General features: G+C 35.9%; 1 protein-coding gene across 1 annotated transcript in view; it reads right to left on the minus strand.

Annotated features, from left to right (window-relative positions):
* DYNC2H1 (dynein cytoplasmic 2 heavy chain 1) overlaps nt 1-19,720 on the minus strand; it is a 158,351-nt gene that overhangs the window by 39,790 nt on the left and 98,841 nt on the right. The window contains exons 81-82 of the mRNA XM_071555104.1: nt 18,359-18,570; nt 15,830-15,934 (exon numbers count right to left, since the gene is read on the minus strand). Of these exons, the coding sequence (XP_071411205.1) occupies nt 15,830-15,934; nt 18,359-18,570 (317 nt within the window). The remainder of the gene's footprint in view (nt 1-15,829; nt 15,935-18,358; nt 18,571-19,720) is intronic.

A 19,720-nucleotide genomic window follows, 5' to 3' on the forward strand; every position in this document is an offset into this window, starting at 1 on the left:
CAGTTTCAGGTCATTCCCTTGGATTCTGTCACTGGTCACCAGACAGGAGAGATCAGAGCTTGCCTCTCCATTTCCCCTTGTGAGGAATCTATAGACAGTTATGAGGTCTCCCACAGAAGATGGGAGCAGAGTTGGACTACCCAGCAGGGATATAAAGACATTGCTCAGTTGTGTTAGGATCGAGTGAGGAAAGCCAAATCTCACTTGGGTTTGAAAACAGCAGTGGATGCAAAGGATTAAAAAGGCTTCTGGCAAGTATCCCGGTAGCTAAAAGAAAATGTGAGCTACTGCTCTTTATAGCTTCTGTTATGTAAAGTAACATTTCATCCTCTCATTCTTATAACTTAATATTAAATTTTAATAATCCTTCATATGCTCCAGCTATTGTGTATACCAGAAAAGGCTCTAGTTTAATTTAGAAAAAAATTATGTTCTCTGATGAATGTTTTGATCATAGTATCTTTATCACTCCTATTATTCTTCCTCGTTTTCACTCTGCACATATGCAAATGTTCTGACAAGTAATACAGATAATAAACACACATTTGTGCCTTCCAGATATAATTCTTTTAGCTATAGTTTTAACTCTTTTAATTTGTTTTGGGCTATTTGTCTGCCATCATTTGCTAAGCAATAAAACATTTGTATCAAATATACTCTAACTGGTAATTCAGTATGCAGTACTTCATATAAACTTGTATACAATGTATACTATAAAGTTGAAAAAAGTTTATATGATTGCTTTTTGAATATGGGGGATTGAAAATATGAACTCTCATATTCATTTTTAAGTGCCTGTAGAGGTATAAACATGTTTTTCCAGATAGCTGAAATGAATTTGTCCAGATAGCTGAAATGAATTACAAAATAGTGACTGCAAGTTCAAGTGATTAAAATAGTTTTCTAACTCTACTGGATGAGGTTAGCTGTCTGTTTCTAATTATCTAATTATAGAATTTGTCAGTATGAATGAAATATGAAATACACTGTCTATTTCAATCTTCTTTTTTTCTTCAGTGTGCCTGTATCTGTTTCTGCTTTGTATATTTTATATTTTATCAAAGTAGTTAAAACACATTGGGATATAATTATCAAAAGTTAAACACTTAAATTAAAAGTACTAAATCAAAAGAAATTAAGTTTTAACTCTCAGTGTTCCAGAGTACCCTAGCATGCTATGATCTTCATCAAATATTTATGGCAACCCTTTAATTCTTTCCACTTCATTCCATTTCTTCTCTCAGGTATAACAGGTATGATGGTAGCATAATTTACTACTGAAGTTGCCATGACAGCACACTACTTCCAATTCACTCTAATTCCTTTTTAATTAATGGGTTGGGCTCTTTTAGCCAGAATAGTGAAAATTTTAGCCTAGAATAGTCATTCACCTTCAAGAAAAAGATGAAAATACATTTGATTAATTTCACAATACTCAGGTTAACCTCACCTTTAAACTGCTTCAGCACTCCAAATTTTTGCTAAGGGACTGCAAATTTGATGGACATCTTTTTTGTGTACCATTTTTTACACCCATGAAATTTGTCCAAATTTAGGAAGGAATCAGAGATTGTAAAATAGTAATTCATATTACTGCTTATGTATCATTACAAGTTTGATTTTAGAACTTGAGCGGCATAAGTATTTCATTCTCACAAATCCCAGGGAAGTTTCTTACAGTATGGACCAGTCTTTGTTACTTTGATTCAGCTGAAGTCTGAGACAAAGTTTACTCAGTACTCTCAAACCAGTCTCTTTCCGAATGTTATGCAAATGAAAAGGGAATTTTTTCTTCTTTTGTAGGATCATAGAACAATGGAAAGGGCCCCAGGAAGGGGTCTAACCCCCTGCTTGAAGCATGATGACTTCTGAGGTTAGATCAGGCTATTCAGGGCTTTATTAGTCCTGGTCTTGAAAAATCTGAAGTTTAGAAAACAGAACAACCTCTCTGGATGACCCATTCCATTGCTTTACAGCCCTAAAGATGAAAAGGTTTCCCTTAATACACAATATAGACCCTTCTTATTTCAGTTTATGTCCTATAAAACCAAGAGAGTCAAATGCATGGGTTGGGACAAAGAATGTGTTAAGATTGGGAAGAACCTAAATAAAATCAGAAGTGGGATATATATTCCCTATTACAATTACCAGGTATATCACAGAAGTGTCCCAGGTATTGTGGAATGCTTGCAGTTGCTCCAAATAACTGTTTTCACCTCCAGGCAAGAGAAACAAGTTTGGAGCTGGAAGGAAAATTGGATTTAAAAGAAAGAGGAGGCTCAGGAACACGTTCCTGAACACCATATGAAAACCAAAAATGGCTCTGTAAGGCAATAGGACAGGAATGAACACATCAGCTGGATGAGTACCTAGATGGAGACCTTTATTCAGAAGACAAAGGGAATATGATTAGGAATCTGTATTTAAGAAGACAAAATAAGTCTTGGGTTGAGAGAGGGCACTATGCACAGTCACATCAGACAAGCACAAAGTCACCCCATGTACCCTTAGGCACTTACTTAAAGTTCACTTAAAACTTACATACATTACAAATATTACCACCTTAGCTACCCTATGTAACCAATAGATGGACAGATCTTAAGTGGGCTAACTTGGCATTTGGAAGGCTTGCCTACTGAGTTACATAAGAAAACTAAGTTCCTTACACAGGTACCTCAGACAGATGGGTCTATGTTCCATGACCACAAAGAGACTAGTAGTGGCTAGCACAGGTGCAACCATCTAGGTCTGTTGAATCATCTCCTTTGCACTCTAACCCAGGTATGTACTTATAGTGCCAAGTAAAATGAAAATTTAATCATACATGTATAATACAGGGTATTCAAGAGTACTTTTACATACCTAACCTTTAAATGCTCTTCTTTGTTATTGCAACATATTCTTCAAAAGCACATACATGTTGTGCTAGTCCAGACCAAATACGCATATAAATATTCTAAATAATGATAACAATGAAAAAATCTACCATAATGCAGAAAACCAGTATTATCATTAAAAATATGAGAGGGATAGAAAGGCATATTTATCAAAATATAAAAGCAATCATCAATAATCTCTGTTTAAAGAGGGGTGAGAAGATTATTCAGAACCACAACTCTTTGTAGCAGCTGTCTATTTTAAGTAAGGTTAGATAATCGCAACAGTATTTATATAAAAAATTCAATAGAGCCATTTATTTGTGAACATTTCATCTAATACCTACGAACAGTATACAGGAACTGAGTATTTTCTCCATTCTTAGTGGAAAATTGAAGCACTGCACAGTTTTTTCAATCTGTCAGCACAGAAAAATATAAATGGCATATATGAATAAAGGTGGGGCGGTCCAACTTAAAATGTCAATATTTGTTTACCTAGTTATTAAATTAGTTGTGCATCTCAGCTTTTTAATCTATTGCATACTTTTGGGTTTTTTGTGGACATATGCTGCTATGATATTTACCAACACATTACAGTAAAATGCACTTAGAGAAATTACGAGAGAGAATGAACATAATTGAAAGCTATAAGGACATGTAGCTTTATACAGAATTACCAGAAAGTCATGTTTGACCTGAAAATTAAAACAAAAATTGATGGGAAAACCAAAAATGAGTAAATGTCAAGATTTTAACTTTTCCTTCTCTGGAACTTAGAGATTTCTAGGAACATAAAATCTATTTCTGTTCTTTACTCATATATAAGATGAGGAAAAAGCCTTGCCTCCAGTCATTCATAGGTACTGCAAAAACTGCTAATTCACAAACACAATATAAAACAAACACAGGCTTAGATATGTCTTATATTCATTTCAGAAGCAATATGCCTTACAAATCATGCAACAAAATCTATTTTTGCACACAGTATTACAATTTCAAAAAGAGAAAAGTAATACAGTCAAAAAATGTATTGTGAAATTCTATGTCACTGAATTAAAAAAAAATCTCAGATCAATAATTTCTGAACTAAATATGATTACAGTTCTAAGAATACAAAACTGAAAAGATTTGCCAGACAGATAACCGGTATTTTTTTCAAGACTATGGAACAGATAAAATAGGTTTTTATTTTTGCACAAAAATCTAGCAAACTCCTCTATGGAAATCTAATGATGTCAAAGCAGATACTCTACTGCCATCTACCGGTTTGAAAAGGATCTCATCTTGGCACTGAAACTACTTTTATGGTTTATTTCTCTGAATGACACAATATATCCCTTTACACAGCTGTTCAAGGAGATATTCCTGGTTTTACAAAACTTTACAGCTCAAACTAAAATGTGAATCTATAACTTAATTATTTTGGTAAATAGAGTGAAAGTACTAACCCAGTGCAATACAACTATGTCTTCATTGCGTTATGGATGGAACAGATTTCTGTTTGACATGTCTCCTGACAGAACTACATGCTTTCATTATTTTCTAAGTTTGGCTGCAGTTCCCACATAGCTATGAAAGTTGCCTAAGACTGAGCTGTCAATGAAACCTCCCTGACTTTCAGTCTCCCTGTATGCCTCACCCTCTCTGCAAGAACAGGATTCATGGATGCTGTTCGGACAAAGGTACTTTAACGGCACTTATAAGCAAATCATTCCTACCGTGTGTGAACGAGTAAGAGACAGTGTAGGTAGTTCCATCCTTGCTCTTTGGTTGTTCCTTCAAGGCCACCTCAAAGCTGCATTTTAACTCAGTAAGGATCTGAAGTAGGATTGGACTCCATACAGAGATACATGCCTTCTCAACCAAAATACTAAGCAAACAAGGGAAAGACATTGGCACCACCTGTATTTTCCTTTATACAGAAGAGGATCATATACATCTGACAACAGGAAGATTCTCTGTAGAGCAGGGGTTCAGAGGAAGAGGGAAGAAAATCAGCAGCATGTGCAGATGGACAGCACAAGCCCAGTACTGTCATGGCCAGTATTCCAGTTGAACCAGTTTTTCTAAAAGAATAACTACAAGTTGTACTTCATACAGGTTCATGATGCTAAGAGGAAGGCCAGAAGAGGTGGTTGACCTTAAACAATTACACATTCTGATAAACTTTAAGAAGACTGGAAGATTATATCCTGTTGTTAGATGAGAACAAACTTCTCATATGCAGAGCACTAATGTAATCTCATATACGTAGTACCAATCCTATGGGAATTAATAAGGCTACTTGAATCACACCACTGATTCACTACATTGGTAAAGAGATGTGGTTTTTGCCAGAGCACAGTACTTTGGCTGCCACTACGTTAGTGCACAGCACATTTCTTTCATGCATCACCACAGGTGTATACATGATACTCCCCATATTTTAAAAATTGCTATTATGTACTCAGATCTCTCAGTCGCAGGACAATAAATACATGTTGGCATTACTCATCAACTTCTAGAGACTGTTAGTCAGGTATTTGTGATATGGGATGTATTTAATAAATGTCAGCAATTTTATGTTCAGGTTATATAAATGCTAAATTGTTTTAAGAAAATCTGTCCATCTGGTATCTATAGAAATAACATAAGAAGTTCAAGAATAATATAAATTGCATACTTTTCAATAATTATACCCATATTACTCTACACGGCTTGATCAGAATTATGGAGGAGCAGTAAATATGAAATTGGTTGTTCCAAGTTCTGTTGAGCTAGATTTTGAAAATTTAGTCTGTTGACAAACACACAAGAAACCACAGCTATTGTTATATTACAGTTGCAACAACAGCGTTATCACACCCCTCCTATTCTACACACAGTAGAAATACTGCTGTAAGATATATGATTCTAATATTGGTTGGATGTACTCACCCTAACTTTTCTTTATCTGACTTGGGTAATAACAGCAGTTGAGATTTGGTGTACAATCTCAAACATGATCTAGCAATTTCAGAGTTGCAGGTGTCCTTGTGCACCCTCCCCTACACTTTCTGTTATCTGTTCCAGTCAGCAACAAGCTAAAAACCAGCACTGGAACTGTACTAGAACCATGCATCTGACCACAGTTTTATAAAAAGAGCAGTTTTAATTGGGCACCATGCTTTTTGCCTGATTTTGTAAACTTGACATTGTTCAGACACCATAATTTTCCTAACTCATCCTGATATAATGTTTGAATATTATTTCTCTACGTTGAGTTTCTGCTAGAACAAACTCTTTAAGTTTTTGAATGATTCAGCTGCCATTCATGACAAGTATGAAATGTCATGGTATGAATACATGAATCATAGAATCACAGAATGGTTGGGATTGGTAGGAACTATCTAGTACAAACCCCCTGCCATAGCAGATTCACCTGGAGTAGCCTGCACAGGATCACCTCCAGGCAGGTGATATCCAACCACAACCCCTTTAGACAGCCTGTTCAGTGTGCTCTGTCATGCTCACAGTTAGGAAGTTTTCCATTATATTCAGATGGAATTTTGGGGATTTAGTTTGTGCTTGTTGCCCCTTGTCCTGTCAGTGGGCACCTCACTGTTCAGAAAGACCAGGATTTTTAGCAGAATGACTGCTAGGGTTAGCATGGAGTATATCATATGGAGTATCTCAATGGATTGAAAGACAAAAAAAACAACAAAAACCCCCCAAAACTACACAAGAAGCAAAATCAAGAACAGAGAAGGAACTTCTTGGGCAATTCAGGGTGAGATTAATGAGATTAGAAAAGCCAAAGCCCAGTTGCAGATAGGACCAGCGGGGAACATTAAGGATGAGATGGGTTTCAACATACTTCAAGGAAAATATGGTGTATTTCTGAATGTAAGAGAACATAAGTAAGGCATGGTACATAAAACCTGACGTATTCAATGGCCACTGAGCATGGTTTAGGAAGCAGAGGAGCATATAATAATGGGAGAGAAACAGTCCACCTGGAAAACATGAACATACTCATAACATTAACATGGAGTTCAATCCATGTTAATATCTTTATCAATGATCTGGATGAGGGGATCCCATACATGCTCAGCACATTGGCAGACATTGGGCAAGTCCAGGTCAGTCTCACAAGCATATGCTTTTCCATTAATTTGAGTGATAGCCTTGCCTAAGGATGCACAATTACTTGTGGGAACCATTGACTTGCTTTAGCAGTTAAACAAAATAAAACCAATAACAAATGAATGAAATTTGAAATATGCTGGTCTTTAGCTGCCCTGGAAAACAAAATAAGCAAAAAATAAGTCTCCTAATTAATAAAATCAATTTTTTTGAGATAGGCACCTGCATGCATTAAGATGCTTAAATTTTCACTTTATTCTGAACACTTCTTTAAATTGAATGCTAAAATATTAAATGCAAGTGTGACAACTATATTTAGATTGTTACAATACTCAATGTAGAAATGGGAAAACCAACTATTTCCAAATCCTATCCTAAAAGGAATCTAATTTTTCAAATAGTGCAGTATCCAGCAGAAGAGAAGCCCTCCTGGTTTTTGCATAACCAACAGCATGGTAATTAGAGCAGTTTTCTTTCATCTCTTAGATGCTCATTAAAATGTTCATTATACAATTTTTAGAAATGCTGTTGACTTTATTACAAAATTTGAGCCAAAGTTCAATGGAAAGAAATAGGTAATTCCAAAAGGTGATTCACTCCTTCATTTTAGGTGCTTATCTAAGAATGGCATAAATTATTCTCTGTAGCTGCTTGTCTTTCTTTAGTAACAAAAAGTATTGATAACTAACTAAGATGAGGTGTATAATGTTCCTATGATTGAAGCTAGATGAGAAGTATTACAGCAGGGCTTCTTTTCTTAACTTCAACTGGTTTTCAATTTGGCTTATCATATTTTTCTATCACAGTACCTAAACATTTAAAAGAAAAACAAACTCACATGAAACTATTGATCAGGGGAATTTGAAGTGGCTTGAATCAATAAATACACCACAAGCCCTTCCTAGTAGGGTTTAAACAAAATATCCTCTAAGAGTTGAACTACAAATCTGACAGAACCTCTCTGTGTTATTACAAAGATAAACTTTAATTCCAGAAAATCTATTTTTATAATACCACTGACTTGTGGGAAATGTTAAAATAACATCTAAATAAAATATTTGCTATTAACATAGGAGGTGTTTTAATTAATACTAATAAACTAACTGAATATTAGTGAAGAAAACAGGATTTCACACATCTACGTAATTCATTCTATGGCAGGTGTGAATGTGGTATTTTGGAGATGGACTGTAACATAGAAGGAGCCTAGATAACCATTAAATTGGGTACCTAACTCTGTGAAAAATAAAGGTTTGTTAGATGATTATCAGCCTTAATATAGAAATCTTTTTTCCATTATATTAGTTTAGCTGCCAACCTGTAGTGATTACAAAACAAAAAACGGTCCTGGTAAATAAAAGGGAAAGTTTGTGATTTCCAGCAAGAAGAAAAAGGATCTTTTTCCACCTGCAGATGTGCAACTGAAGAATGAGCAAAAACAGGTGAGGAGGGAAAAGTTCTATTGGCATGTGGGCTACCTGAGCCAGTCTCATGTGTCTGAACCAATGCCATTCAGAGAAAGTGGCAGGTGCCCATGGACATGGGGGCCCAGGTGGTGTTCTCACCAATTCTGCTAGTGAAGGGAATGGGACAGGAATAGATAAGTGTTAACATGGCTGCAAAGCTGGGATATTGCAGTCACAACTTTGCCTATTATGGCTGTGACACTTTGTTTGAGAGGGATTGACAGGCAGGGGCATACAATAAATATGACCGAATGTAACAAGAGTATCCACCAACAGGCTTGCTGCTAGCAAGCAGAGCTTTATACTAGGTTTATGAGACAGAGATGACCAAAGACCAAAGAGAAATGGTAGGGCACAAGGTCAGAAAAAAAGCACCTAGAGAATAACATGATGGGAAAGGTATTTCTTCAAATATGTCAAACAGCAAGTCAGTTCTCCTGTTAACAACACTAAGAAGCACAATGAAGGCACAGGAATTGTTCAACTCTTTATGGTGCTTTCATCAATACCAGATGGAATCCACAAAGAAATGGGACAGAAAAGCAGAATCAATTATTATTAAAGGAGCTGAGATAAATATCTAGGATTAAACGAAAAAAGGAATATCTCAAGAAACTAATTTTCTGCAATTACTATCAGATAACAAAAAAAATGGTGTTGCCAGCTGGGAGAAGAGAGAGTGATTCCTGTCACTCATCTGAGACAAAACTGGCAAAGACAAGCATGCAGCTGGATTTAAGAGAAATGTATCTGAGACAATTAAATTACCTTATATCCTTGTCACAGAAAATGCTAGTCAGATTTGGATTCTATTTGCGACTATAAAATTAGTATGAAATAGGTTCTTAAAACAAGTAATTTTGTTGCAAAATCTGAACCACCTAAACTGAAGAGTATCACTGGCATGGTTGAAAAGCAAATAAAATTACAAAGAACGAAATAGAGGAGGAGAAGTACTTCCAGCAACTTCCAGCAACTTCAGCTGAAGTGAACCCACTTATTTGAAATTATAAGTACTCAAAGCTCAACATAAATAATACTCTAAATAATTTTAAATAATTTTAAAGTATTTCATTGAAAATTGGTAAGAAGCTACATTCTGTGAACTCTTCAATAATATGACTCTCAAAGGATTATTTTACATTTTTGATGTCCTTAAGCACTTTGAAGATGTCCTGGGTTGACCCTGGCTGGCGTTCAGGTGCCCACCAAAGCTGCTCTGTAACTCCCTTTCTCAGCTGGATGGGGAGAGAAAATGCAAAGCTTGTGGGTCGAGCTAAGGACAGGGAGAGATCACTCACAAGTTACTGTCATGGGCAAAAAGACCTGATTTGGAGAAATGAATTTATTGCTAATCCAATCAGGATAATGAGAAATAACCACAAATCTTAAAGCATCTTCCCACCATCCCTCATTTCTTCCTGGACTCAACTTTATTCCTGAATTCTCTACCTCCACCAGCGAAAATGGGGCAGGGGGATGGGGAGTGGGGACTATGGTCAGTTCATCACACATTATCTCTGCCACTCCTTCCTCCTCACTCTCTTCTCCTGCTCCTGCATGGCATCTCACTCACATGAGACATTCCTCCATGAACTTTAAAAAGCAAATTTCAATTATGCATGCACAATCAACAGCAGGAGGTCCTAAAAAGTGAACTGCAGATTCACAGGTTTGTCTTCCACTTGCCATCACTGGGACGGTGGACACCAAAGAATCAAGATGCTGCAATAGTATACAGGGACACTGTAACTATCCTTTATCTTTGCACGATAATATGTGTACTCATTTATCTATAAATATATCAAAAACAACCTACTCTTCAACCTCATTGAAACTTACCTGTCTCATATGATACTCCCTGTGAAACACTATGAATCTGTGTATGTAAAAGAATGCTGAATGCCTGAAGCAAGATATTAAAATTATTTAAAACAGTATTCGATATAGAAATTAGCACTAAGAAAACTAAGTGCTAGCCATATTCATTATCACTGGTAGTCATATTCGAAGTCTTGCAAAACTTGCCAGTTACTGAATGGCGCTTTTTTTGTGAAAATGATTTACTGTATTGATGGAGAATGATTATTAACGAGTCGACTGATCACACACAGCTACTACTTACAGGCTGTACACACTTGCAGGCACAGCCATTTAGCAGGATTTGTTGGAATCACACAACACAGGTGGCTTTAAAAGTTACACTCCCTAAGGAGTGCCTGCAACAACTATGTCTGCTGTGCAAAGAAGGAAGGGAGATAAAACAACGGCTCTGCAGTTTCATTTCATCTTCCTAGGTGGTTACCGGCAATAAGTCGTATTAGTTGCAGGTATGGTAAATTCTTCACAGAACAGGACAGGTCATTACTTTTCCAAGGTGTAATAATACATACGCAGGCCTGTCTGTTTCAGTCTGTAAAAATTCCATTTATTTTGATGAAGACACCTTATATGTGAATCTATTAAAATTATAATAAAGGATGAAATTGGTTCATACAAACTCATAAAAGAACAGAACTATGGACCCAGGAATAAGAAACGGGTATACTGGCACCAAAAACCCACTTTGAAAGGTGATTGAACAGATATATAAATTAGAAGACCCTTCTCATTGCAAACCCAAAACAAACCTCCACATACTCTGATTGCTCTAATCATTGGTTATAGCTTAGATTGGCAGATTGAACCACCTGAAAACAGGCCAGTATACAGGCAAAAATACTGCATTTCTCAGATCAGAAGAAAGGAGAATGACTATAACTATGTTGTGAGGACTCTTGCTGAATGTGAGGAAACTGGAGTTGCAGACATACAGAAAATATCCACCTGGTGTAAAACAGACAGGATGAGGTATACCAATTCCTGCAGCTGCACTGTCAGCTGAGGGGTTTTTTCTATTTTAACGCACTGTTATGCAAAGCAAACATAACAAGAGATGTGAGATTATTCATGACCATCTAAGAGATGTCGTGTCAAAGGCCTGGTGTAACATTAAGTGAGGCAGAACCAAAGAGACACAGTGAACTCTACAAATCCATGCTCGAAAAATTTACTTAGCTTTACCTACCTAGAGCAACTAAGAACAAAATTCAGAAAAATATCTAAATCATGTTTCTGAAAAGATCATGTCTTTTTAAGTAAAATATTTTCTTGAAAACAAAATAGCCTTTATCAGTACGTATTCAATATTAATATTCTCTGAATTAAACACCAGAACATTGCAAGACATAATTTCTAACAACTCAATTAGTAATTACCAGAATTAAAATAATACTGCCAGTGATACTCAGCTTTTAAATTAGAAAAGTTCTCTGCTGGTAAGAAGCTGTGAATATAATCAATATTAGCAAAATATCTGAAAAAATCCCTTTCTTTTTATTGCTGTTTTAGATTTACCTGAACATTAACAATGCAGTAGGTTACAAAAGACGTGTCTGCATGGCTGCAAAATGCTGCACTGTGCTGCAGCCAATTTCTACTACAGTAAAGTGTGCTGCTACAGCAATAGAAACTATCACTCCTAGGCATGAAAACTAAGTAATATTCATAGAAAGTCTACAAAATCAGTGAAGTAATGGACACAGTATTCCATTTTACCTTTCTGGTGCTAGAGACATGGCAGCTGAGCTGGTAGCAACTTCTCACTACCTTATTCATTCACCTTTTCTCTGCTTTAACCTGGTAATGAATTTCTGATAAACACTCCTGTTAGAAAGCAATCCTTCAGTTTCAGATTGTGAACCATGGGATCGCCTGGGGATCTAAGACAGCTGCCAAACTGTCAGAAATTAAATGACAGTAGGATTCACAGTTAGGCAGAAGCACAATTTAAGGAAAATCTCACATTTCTGTTACTGAAATTACCTAAGACTTAAAGAAGTACAGCAAACTATTATTGGAAGTATTACAAAATCTCTTATATGAGAAAAAATCATCTCATAGAATTGTGACTACAACAGTCTCACATTTTCAAGGTTATAATCCATAGTTTACAGCTTATCAAGGGCAGTTAAATGCCTCCCTGACATCCGATCCCGTCAGATCTCGGAAGCTAAGCAGGGTCAGCCCCGGATTAGTACTTGGATGGGAGAACTCCTGGGAAATGTCGGGTGCTGTAGGTTCTAGTCCTGAGGACTTCACTGGCACTGTCCAAGCTTGCTCGGCCATGGCAGATGAACCTCAGGACTTAAACAGTGGGGCCAGTTCTGCACACGCTGAGCCTCACCTAAAATCCACTGCGCAGGCTGGAACAGCACACCAACGTGGGGGGACAGCCCTTCCCAAATCTTCATTCACAAAGTTTGGCCATACACACACATACACACAGCTTATCATCAATGCTGTGACAGAACAGCAGAGTGTCAGTTTGAATGTAAATGCACTCATTACCTATTTTCCTTCACATGGGAACTCTGTTCTAATTTTGTGGAGGTTAGCACAGGATTTATTTTCAAATACTAGCATTTTTAACAGCTTCAGTTTTTAACAAGTTACGAAAGCATGGCTGAAATAAATAAACTAATCAGAAGCCTACAGTGTATCTGACAGAAACAAAAGCCTTTAAATTGATGTTTATATAAATGTCCTAGTTCAGCAGGAGGGACCAGTTAACAGTGGGGGGGGGTGATCAAAGCTGTGTATTCTACCCCCTCTAGTCATTTCCCAAGGACAATGGACCATTAGCAGCAGCTGCGCAGGGAGTCACTAGCACCTTCACACCCAGTCTGAGGGGTTCTGGCTGCTCATGGGCCATCAACAGTTCAACAATACCCCCTGGCTCCCAGAGTTAATCACCCATTGTGTGAGGCCCCGCCCAGGGGGAGGGACTGGGTGCTCCCTGAGGGTACATAGATCGTGGGTAAGAAGACCTTGGGAACCTCTTGTTGGATCCAGAGGAACAGCAGGACCTTGACAGGAGGAGACCACCACTCTTGACCAGACTACAGCCATTGCCTGCACCGACAGGTTTTTCACTTCCTTTTGCTTTGGACTTGGGGGGAACCATGCGGGTCTCAGCACAAGGGCAAACAAACCCCTTTGGGTTTGTGCCCCAGGATACTGAGTTATACTGCTGGGTTTTGTGAGTTGAAAGCAATTTCCCTTTGTGTCAGTGTATTTATTGTAATATTATTATTAAATTTTAGCCTCTGACTTATAATCTCTCTCGTGTTGAGTTCACTTCTCCTGCTGGTTCACCTTTAAACCAGCACAATAAATTTTACCACAAAACCAAACAGAGCTATATTGAATCTTAGTGCATTTTTTATCTTTGTAACAGATATGTTCTAGAGTTCAGCCTATTACCTTATTTACCCTCATCCCCACTGATAGTCTTTACATAGTTTATGGTTTCAGGTCCTACAAAACCCCAAATAGTTTGACAACACAGCTATGAATTTAAGTAAGCAGATATATTTAAACAAATTTGACAGTACTATATTTGATAGTCAGCAAATGGAATACTCAAAGGCAATTTTAGTTTTTTAACAGATCAAAGGTCTTGTAACAATAAGAAATTTCTGCTTGGAGTCCTTTTTAGGGGAATGTGAGCAAACAATTTAATACTTTTTTTAAAAAATTATAATTCTAAGTCTTGAAATTATAGAAAATTCCAATTATAGGGAACTTCCAATTGATTTTTCCAAGAAAGGTTGGACCAGATGATCCTTGAGGTCTCTTCCAACCTGGTATTCTATGATTCTATGACTTAATTTTTCCCTCCTATAACTTATCCTTAAATAAGACAGCACACTAGGGCTGTGGAGAAAATTAAAGACAGCCATGAATTACAGACCAGTTCACTTCACAGCTCTGATGTAAGATTTTCAGTTCAATCAAATTTCATGTTATCTGACACAACTAATTTACCAGTCAAATAAATTATGCTAATGAGCAATTAAAAGACTTGCACTGTTTAACTGCATTTATATAGTAGTTGTGTGCTCTCATTCAGACTTCCCTGAAAAGCAATGAAAAAAAAAACAGAACAAGGAATTTAAGCTTTGGCTTAAAGTCCTAAACTTTCTCCATATTTGACCTAAAAGGTATTATTATGAGCAGCAAACCTGAATAAACAAAAGATGAACTTTCACCTGCTTATGAATATTACTGAATTTCAACTCAGGCTGAGATACAGCCACTTCTTAGTCAACCTAGTCCTTAGACGCTAATGCTTTAGTAGCTCAATTCAGTCATTTCACATACTGCCATGAAAATGTTACAGATAGGCAAAGACAACACAGGACCTCCAGAATTCATGCTCTACTGGATCTGAGTGCACAAGGTGGCTTGTAATGCCATTTTGCCCTGAATTCCAGTTGCTGGCCCAGCAGAACATGTATTCACTTGGATCCTGTGTTATATCTGGCAGTTTTAAGTACACTAAAGCATCTCCAGGTTATACAAGGTACCAACCTTTAGGAAACTGAATTGACACCTAAGAGAAGTGACACAATACTAGCAATGAAAAGCTTTGTCCAATGAACCAAAAATTGTATTCATGATGAAGATATATGGAATTCAAATCACTCCATCTTTTCCTTTCACAGGCTGACAAAATTGAAGTTATGACAAGAACAAGACACACTCGGTATTTTTAGGCTCCCCAAAGAGTGAGAAGGAAAGCTGCCTCAGCTGTGTCCTTAATAATACTCAGGATAATGGGTGACCCATGTCACTCACCCAAGCTGCAGTTTCTACATAAAAATACATGAAAAATCTTTAATCATTGTCTATTGTTCCAGCACTAAGATTAAGGCATTCTCATGTACTAAATACATGCTCAAATCTGTACTAGACTGCAATTAAATGATAGTTAAGAACTCTTGACTATGATATAGCCATCTGCCATATCTTACGGTTAATTCAATAATGGAAATATTTAAAATCAGTGAATTTTTAAATTAAGACCTACAAAAACCCTGGAACTTACTTTTCATTACGTTGAGATTTTCATTATGGCATGCCTAAATAGTCAATGCTATTTTCTAGTAAGAACAAAGTTTTTTAAAGAAAAACCACATTCCTAAACATAAAGATGGAATTTTTTGAGTACTGAAAGAATTCTTCAGAATTTCTCTTTCAGGAAAAACATAAATGTTACTCATATTCTATATGCAAAACTGTCACATCATTCTTCAACATGAACTGAACTATATTATTGGAAACTTATTGTTTATTTTTCTTAATGAATACTATTGTAACTAAAGATGAACTGTTACTATATTAAATGTTCTACAGATAACAGTCAACCTATCAAAAAAATACATCCATTTACTCCGACCTTCTTACAGAAGCACATTTATGAACAGATGGTTGGGTTCTCAAGCTTATACTGACTGCAGAAAAGATTCACAGGTCAAGGGAAAATGCTAACTTTACCTGAGAACTGATCATACGCTGTGATGAACGAGCAATATTAGCTGGCAGGCCAAAAAAATCAGGTTTATCATCTTCTGGAAGACTTTCAATAATATTACGATAATCCTGCATTAGAAGAAAAGAATAGACATAACTGAGGGAATTTGTTATTTGGCTCATGAAACCTAACAGTGTATACTGAAAAGAATTTCATTAAGTGCACTGCATAACACAAAGATTAAAATAAATATACAAGACATGAGATATCTTGGTAGACTTATTTATAGTTTTCTAATTTTATTTATCAAAAAAGATCTTCTATAGAGCATTTCCGCTGTAAAAGAGCAAAACGCAATTCTGATTACAGAAAATAAACCTATACCAAGACTGTCCTTGAAAAATAGTTCTGATAATTCTGTTGAAAACTCAAAAGTAAGATTAATGACATAATTAAAAAAAATTAAAAATCCTCATTTGAAATTCTAATAGTATAATACATATTTATGAAATTAAGAGCACTTCTGTTTAAATCTTTGAAGACATTATCACTCAAAGAAAGTGAAATAGTTTAGGTAAAAATAGGTTTGCATAATATCAGGGATGCCAAAGGGATTTTTGTTCTGATTTGCACATTTTCTAGATTTTAGGAACACAGTAGATTTTTAGAGGGTTAATATTTCTAACCGTTTAAGTTTAATGCCTTTCTATCACTACCCCTGTCCCAGAACAGGGAGCTCAAATTCCTTTAGTTAAGTAATCTTGTTTAGACTCCTTTCCAAGGTAGAGCTGAAGGATATCAGAAGGCCTACAAAACAAAACATAAACATAGGTCAGAGTGACCCAGAAGTCAGAACTGGATGAGCTCCAAGAGACATTTGTGTGCCCGAGGAAGAGGAGCTGATGAAGACAGAGGGTCTTGACGACCCCAGACCCAACTCCAGGGGTTGGACCAGGGGTGGAACCAGGGCTGGACTGAGAAATGTGTAAAGCAATGATTGAAGGGATCTTATTATAAAAGCCATGGAAACTAGAACTGAAGGACACATGCATGTCATCATGTATTCCTGTGGGCTGTAGGCCTGTGATATTAAAGGACCTTTACTTTTTATCTTACCCTACACTACTGTGGCTCGGAGTTCTGCTCTGGGGCGGGGGGGGGGTCATTCACGGCATCATCAGAGATGCAGAATAGCATCAATAGTGATTACAACGTAGTAGTCAGGAGAGATGCCATCTTGCGCAGAACCGAAAGAGGCCTTGCAGACTAAGATAGACTAATGGTACTGGACATCTCTTTTACTGTGATTTAAAGGCAAAACTATTTACTATTTGAAAGTCTGGCTCCATCATCTTGCTGAGTGTCAGTTGCATTTTGTCTTTCCTTGCAGGAGCATGTGCTAGATATACACACCTTAATGTGGAATCTCACTTCAGAAGTAACAACAGTAGCAGATCTCTACAACACTGAGGAGCACTAATTTAATAAGATATACCATTGTAAATAATTTAAGAAAACAAAGGGTTTTTTTAGTATTATTATTATTATTATTAGTGTTATACTACTCAAACTACTTCCAGAAAAATATTGAAGACATAGAACTATAAATTCTTAAATATATAATCATGTAAGATATGAAGACATCTTAAATGCAGTGTAGGCGAGAAAAAGATTCATCTGCTTGACCATGTTATCTACAAGAACAGAGATCAGTTTCATTTGTTTATTCCTTCCCTCTTTTTGATATTAACTCAGCACATCTATAGAAAACAAAAATAGCCCCAGTCACACTGAAGTAAAAAACCCAAAACCAACCAAAAACCAACCAAAAACCATCAGAATCCAAGTCCAAGTAGAGAACGTCAATGTCAGCAATTTACTTTAATTGGGATAATTCTAATTACATCAACTCATATTAGAGGTCTACTATGCAATTCTGCATTAAAATGCAAATGAATCTTAATCATTGTAACAACAACAATAGTAGGTGAAAGGATAGGGAGAGTTCAGTTCTTCAGACTGAGGAATTCCCTCTCATTTACACTAAAGAAATACTAAAGGAGAATCAGAATCCATACTTATCATCAAATAAAATGTCATACATCTTACATGGTATGTCAGCAGATTATGTCAGAATGCTGAGATATTTTGTAAATAAGGAGATATATTTATATTTTTCTATTTCATCCAGAAGTTGTAGGAATGTTTAGCAATCTTCACAAAACTACGGTTCTGTTAATATACTAATTAAGTAAAATGTAATTATATCCTTATTTGTCATAAATTGACCCAATTTCTTTTACACTCAATTCTTCACAGGTATGCTGCTTTGCACCACAGTCCAATGAGATAACATAAAAAAGAACAGTGAATGAACAGAACAGCAGAATAGTTCTGACAACTTACGAATTAGTGCTCCACATAAAAGAATTTCGTAAGAAACAGAGGTATCTTTTGGATTATAACTCTGGCTTTCCTTGTGGAAGTATTTCAAGAATAATTCCCAAAAACAACGTATTTACTAGGTGATGAAAGATGAATAGAATACCTACCAAAATACTGCAGGAATTCGGTAAAGAGATTGAACATGGGAAACTAGACATCTTCTTGCCTCTAGCATTTAAACTGCCAATGACTTGTGAATTGAAAAGCTGCTCCAAGTAGGACCGAAGAACCCTCATATCGAAGTGATTATCTACATGGCCTCCATAAATCGCGTTTTCAAACAAGCCATGCACAAATTCCCACTGAAAATCTTTGGAACCTATTAATAAATTAATTAGTTTTATATCACTGGATAGGATTGCATTATAAGCATTTCTTCTTGTTACTGCAGTTCTTCAGTGAAATAAAAAAACATGAACACATCAGATAATTAATTTCTAATTGTTTTTCTTCTATATTACCAAATAGTAAAAGTTGCAGTAACTTGGATGAATTTGTAAATATTTGTCATTGATAAAATTAACAATTACTGTGTTTCAAAATGAATTATTAAAAATATAAATTAGGTCTTGAAGTGCTTTTTCAACCAATTGGTTATATGAATTAGTTATATGCATTCCAAAAATTATGCTGTTAACAATTTAATTATGTGCTCCTTTGTCATAATAAAATTTTATACATCATTTTGTATGACAGTACCATCTGACCTCATAAAATAAACTGACCAATTAAATCAAAAGCGGATCATGCAAAGTTAGGTAGAATTACCAGGAAATGTCATCTTTCAAACACAAATTGGTCCAGGTTACATATTTTACTAATCATTATAAATCACATAACATTACACATAAAACTAAGCATGTTACTAATAATTTCCTGGTCAGACTGATGTTGTATGAGATTATTCTGTTTTAGCTATAGCCCGTAAGTTCAAAATATTTTTCCTCCATTCTATCAGAGTGGTCCAAAATAGCTACATGGGACAATAATCTACTTATATCCTATAGCTTTCATGTGCAAATAAAAGCTTGATCAGAAAGGTACTCCTTGAATTCCCTTGAAAAAAGCAAGTGGCAGTTACTTTAAGAGAGGGTTTATTGGTGGTAACTGTTGTTTCCTAAGAGTTCAATAATTCTTTCATAAGAAAAGATATTTGCACAGCAATAATTAATGATTAGATTAATGATTATCACTGTCAGTTAATGATTCAATCTTTGTCCATCACTGTATGTTCCAGGTCTGTGTAACTAAAGTCTGATTTCCGAAGTACTAATAATCCATAAATCCCATGTAAGTCAATGATCATAAATTATCTCTAAATATCAGTTACTAACTTTACTTTGAAATCATACAAAATGCAAAGACTTTTCTTAAAATTACCTTTACCATATTAGGTAACATTAAAAAATTCCTACACTAGTTAAAATAATGTAATACTTAGTTTCTATATGAAGAATTAATTCATATTC

This window comes from Pithys albifrons, chromosome 1, assembly GCF_047495875.1.
Source record: "Pithys albifrons albifrons isolate INPA30051 chromosome 1, PitAlb_v1, whole genome shotgun sequence".
Taxonomy (NCBI): domain Eukaryota; kingdom Metazoa; phylum Chordata; class Aves; order Passeriformes; family Thamnophilidae; genus Pithys; species Pithys albifrons.